At 36.8% G+C, this 5,320-nt stretch overlaps 1 protein-coding gene across 1 annotated transcript; it reads left to right on the forward strand.

Annotated features, from left to right (window-relative positions):
* The first annotated feature begins 2,597 nt into the window (after nt 1–2,597).
* On the forward strand, nt 2,598–3,383 carry LOC134236110 (uncharacterized). The gene is made up of 2 exons (XM_062718289.1): nt 2,598–2,820; nt 2,905–3,383. Exons 1-2 carry the CDS (start codon nt 2,766–2,768, stop codon nt 3,381–3,383), a joined length of 534 nt encoding a protein of 177 aa, XP_062574273.1. The 5' UTR covers nt 2,598–2,765.
* The last annotated feature ends 1,937 nt before the right edge of the window (nt 3,384–5,320 follow it).

Below are 5,320 nucleotides of genomic sequence, written 5' to 3' on the forward strand. Positions count from 1 at the left end.
AAATTGATAGGTGAACTGTCAAATTCATTTACTGGTACCCACATCTGGTTGATAAACTCAAAATGCTGAGTTAGAAAAATAAAGGGTAAATGATATATAGATACATCTATATAGATAATTAACAGAATTTTTTACTCTTGAGACTAAATGAAATGTCAGGCTTGTTCACACAGTTTCAGAGATGCTGATTAAACTGTGGCGAATGACCGTTTGTTTTTAGTCTATGTAATGTCAGGATACTTTAATCTAAATAAGCTGGGGTATACAGAGGGGTAATTAATATTTATGCAAGCAATACAAATGATTATTTTTTTTATATAAAAAATAAAACCTAAATGAACCCCCCAAAACAGAGCATACATATAGAGAGGTAACCGGTAGAGTACTTGTTCACAGTCAAAATTATTGTGTGCTTGTTAGCTAAAAACAATTCTTGAATTGTTAATTCAACGTGTGTGTGTTCTATTAATGTTTATGCTTTAAGTGAAAAAACTAGTTTCTTCTGATCTCTATTTCTATTAACAAACGCAATTTTGCTTGACTCCAAAAATAGACTCCAAAAATTGATTCCAAACTCCACTCCATAACTCCACTCCAAGACTCCAGTCCATGAATTACACGGTGCCCAATCAGGCGCGCATCTCTCCCAATGTATTTATCCATCTGGAATACTGTATTCATTGAAGAACACTGTTTATGACATTCATATAAAAAAGGGGGGTATAAGTCCTTACTCAGCTCCAGGGAATCTCATCAAAAAAGTGTATGGGGTAGACGAAGAGGACATTGACAAAACAATGACGTTATCCATGTTATCGGACGTCGTGAAAATAAACGACGACAGCGCCGGATGATCATATAATGTTGTTTTCATTTTATAATAATTTGACAAATAATGAACATATCAGGCTAAAATTTTCAAGATTTCTTTAAATTGTGTTGGTTTATGTTCCATATAAATTTCAAAAGCACAGACTACAAAGAACTAATTTTATAGCCTCAGTCCACGAACTTTTTGATAACCCCTCGTATACACAATTCCCTTTGTACTTGGTAACTGCTCTGAAACGTCAAACACATATAAAAGCGCAGTAATAACAGAATAAAGGCTACAATAAAACAAAAACAAAATTAAGTAAAAACATGTACAGCTTTCCATAGACAAGTTTCTTAAAACTGTGTATTCAGTAAAATGTTCACATTGTTGTACTCATTAAAATATTACAAAATGGATTTATCTCAAGTCTTAAAATTCAATTGAAGCTATGTTTTCTTAATTATTTAAATGTTATTAATTGTTAATATTTCTAATACATGTATTAGGTGAGGAGAGCCATTAAATCGGCCACCAAAGCCCTGAAGGCAAAATTCGTTCCTGAGTTCTTAGGATTCCAACACATAAGTAGGGAAGATGTGACTGAGCACCATACAAGACCCCTGGCCAAAGAGCTCTTCTCAGAAACAACACAGAATCCTGCAATACTAGTTCTTGACGGTACCTACATATATGTCCAAAAAAGCAAGAACTTTTCCTTCTCCCGAAGATCCTTTAGCCTCCATAAGCACAGACCACTAGTAAAGCTGATGTTAGTTGTGACGACCACTGGGTACATTGTCTCTGTGCTTGGGCCGTATCTCGCAGATGCTAAAAACAGTGATGCCAACATCTTAAACCACATCATCAAGACCAACGCAGAGAGAATGAAAGAGTGGACACAGGAGGGGGATATCTTTGTGGTGGATCGGGGTTTCCGAGACTCTGGAGATGTTCTTCATGACCTTGGGATCAATATGGAGATGCCAACTTTCCTGCCACGTGGTGCCGCTCAGTTACAAACAGAGGATGCTAACTGTTCTCGACTTGTTACAAAGGTAAACTAGAGCGATTGTAGTAATGGTATTATTAATACATGTATATGAACGTGAAATGTTTTTCAAGTTTTAAAAATCTTTTATTAAAAAAAATGTATGACATATGACTTTATATATACTTGTCATATTTTTAGCTGCAGATCTGTAGCCCTCCGAAAAAAAATTATTGATAGACCGGTGAGCTACAGAGCCACCCATTAAAAAAAACTGTATATTAATATTTTATTGCGCACAAAAAATGCGCTCGGCTCTCGATTTATTTCTCCATGTTTTCTAAACTGTCATCTCAAAATATTACCAACCGTGTGTTCCTAACATATTCCTTGACTCTTACCACAACAAAAGATTCCTCATAATTGTTGTTAATAGTCCTCCTGGCCCTGATATTGCAATCATCGAACATTTCTCTTATTTATACTGCCATTTTGGTTTCAAAGATAATTCGGTCCCATATGCTTTGTTCAGATGTCAACTGCGAGAGAAACTTGATAGTGGAGAGAAGATTTTTTTTAAATCTTTCATTTCTTTACAACTGAGGTAAGAATTTGGAAGAATTAATGAAAAAAAAATCGAGCACCCCTTTTGTGCGCAATAAATATATGGTTATTTTTTCAATAGGTGGCACTGTAGCTATCCGGTCTATCAACATATATTTTTTTGGAGAGCTACAGATTTTTTCCTTTAACCCAAAAATACATTGTTTACAGATCAGATGGGTGGTGGAATCCGCTAACAGTAGAATCAAATCATGGCGGCTGCTAGATAAGACCCTTCCAAACACACAGATTCCAAGTATTGGGGATTATGCGCAGATCATTTGCGCCATTTGCAACAAGTTCAAGCCTCCTCTAAGTAGTGGAACTTATGAAAAAGACATTGAAATAGCTGCTAAAATGCAACTCTTGGCAAGGTCGTCCAATGAACTTCAAACGTTCGTTAATGACACTGGTAATTATTTTTAACTTGTATTAGAATATATATAATTTAGAAAAAACAAGTTATTAAAATTCATAGAATTCATTATCTTTATAGGATTAGATCGAAGATCCTACAGATGGACCCCCATCGATGCCACGGAGGCGTGTCAGTCATTCCCGAAATTGACTGAGGATGAAATCAGGGAGTTAACACTTGGTGTTTACCAAGTCAAACTAGCCCGCTCCTACACTCAGGAACATTGCAGCTCTGATGGCACATACGAAATTTTAGTAAGTGGTGAAGTGCCGAACATAGTTTCGGCAAAAATACAGAGTCGACATGTTTCAGCCAAACGCTACAAGTTATGGATTAAACATGACGGAATTCTTGTAACTGGATGGTACTGCACATGCAAAAATGGCAGCCGAGTGGTTGGAATGTGTGCACATATAACAAGTGTTCTGTGGTATTTGTCATACCAGCGACATGAGGCGGGGCCGCTCAAAGTTATTCCAAACTGGGCGGATTCAATTGAGGATGCAGCTAGAGATCCAGTGATAGACGAGTCCGACAGTGATGATCCGGAAGAATGATTGATTGGTCGATGCACACTAGGTCCTGGTCGTGTACGTTTTGTTGCTATAAAGGCGCTCTTGATGTAGTATTTGTAAAATCATAAAAAAACATTTCAACTTTATATTATGCCTTTTTCATAATTCATGCTTCTGTATATTCTATTTTACAGGTTTGCATGCATTTTCAATGTGCTTTCTTTTCCGTAAAACTGTTTCAAATGACAAACATGAATTAAAAATGTACATTATAAACAAACAAATTTGAAAACATCAAATAGTATCATTCATCATTTCGTGTACTTCAGGTATCTGCTATAATATATTTTATGTTGTCTGTTTCATAAAGAACGTGTGAAATATGTAGAAAATGTAATAATGTACATTAGATCGATACTTTAGATCGAGTAACCAAAACATGTGACTATTTAAATGATTTATGCACGGAAAGATTATATAACACACTTATTAAACATTTTTGTTTTAAATACTTGACTTATTTTAACGTATTTTTAAAAGAAAGATGCACTGCAAATAATTGCTTTAAACAATGTGGCTCAGCGACTAAATTAAAAAAAATGTGGAAAATAGGCCCATCTCTTGAATAATTCTGCTCGCCCTCTTTTGACTCAGGGTATGGTAGGTGGGAAGATCCTTTTTCCAGAAAATTCTACATATATTTGTTGACGGGATATGATGTAGAAAAAATATATCAATATCTGTCCTGGAATTATGAGTCAGACAATTTTTAGTCAGCCGGTCGTGGGAGGGCAACCACACAATTATTTAATTGGCTTAATAATGATAATACGTACATGTATCAAATGGACTAATAATGATAAAAGGTATTAAAAAATAATAAATTAAAACGAAAATACCAAAGCAAAAAGTATTCATCATAAAAGCATTCTTTAATCCGATTTTTGCAGTGGACTTTTAATGACGTTATTCTTATACGACGCTATAAGGTTGACGTCACGACGTTCTAGGTTAATTGAGCTTAAAACAATGCATTAGTTATGCAACTGTTATCGGAAAACAGTAGGAGAAATTTGAAAAAATCAAACTGTTTTCAAACTAGCAGGTTATTGTGATATTTCATTTTGAATATAAATAAATTTGATGACAGGGCCGCCCTATTATACATACTGTACCCAGTTCTTTCTTTCCTTTGTTTTATTGTTTTTAAGTTGTTCTAACCTTCTTTCATTATTTTTTTTTCAGGGCTTCGGACGAAATGCTGGGCATGGGAACTGAGGCCCGCAAACAAAAGATGAGGAGTCAACTGACAGAATCCAGAGCGACAGGGCCCGTAGGTAAAACAGCAACAGGAGCCAACTTCATTGAGAGGAGGACGAAAAAGATAAGGTAACTTTATTTTTTATCCCTTCATGGTGGAAGTTCGTACGTCTAGTGATGCCGTGTTAACATCACCCCCTTACGTGGTTTCGCCCGCCAACTGTGGCGGTTTATCAGGATGTGGTGTTTGGAGCCAGCACGTGAGAGTTTAGGTGATGGATGAAGACCAGTGGCGCCTATCCACTCTAATTATAAGATGCAGTCGACAGATAACCAAAGGTTCTATTTCTATCCAGAGCGCCCTATATCCCACTGGTCGTTAGCTCTTTGACCGAGACAGCAGAGACTCCCGGCAACATCTTGAGTGACTGAGCAGCCATCTTAAGGAATGCACTGCTCACCCCCTTAGCCCGCCCGGGAAAGGGGCTAGAAAAGGTGCCCTACACATTGCCTGTCTCAATCTACCTGGGCCAGTTTACCGCGACTGGCAGGGATCCCCACCCTGCGGTTGAAATGTAAGAAACACAAAAAAAGGCCAAACATACGATTACAGTTGGAGCATGGAACGCTCTAACACTGTTGGACAAATGTGACTCAAATAGACCAGAAAGAAGAACAGCTCTTGTGGCAAAGGAGTTATCCAGTTACAATGTGGACAT

This window comes from Saccostrea cucullata, unplaced genomic scaffold (assembly GCF_032062105.1).
Source record: "Saccostrea cucullata isolate Sc308-1 unplaced genomic scaffold, CSIRO_AGI_Scuc_v1 ctg22957, whole genome shotgun sequence".
Taxonomy (NCBI): domain Eukaryota; kingdom Metazoa; phylum Mollusca; class Bivalvia; order Ostreida; family Ostreidae; genus Saccostrea; species Saccostrea cuccullata.

Bases quoted from the DNA above. Each gene is read 5' to 3' on its own strand.
- LOC134236110 (XM_062718289.1), top strand. From the start codon at position 2,766: ATGCAACTCTTGGCAAGGTCGTCCAATGAACTTCAAACGTTCGTTAAT. The intron at 2,821-2,904 runs GTAATTATTTTT...TTATCTTTATAG, and splicing joins AACGTTCGTTAATGACACTG to GATTAGATCGAAGATCCTAC.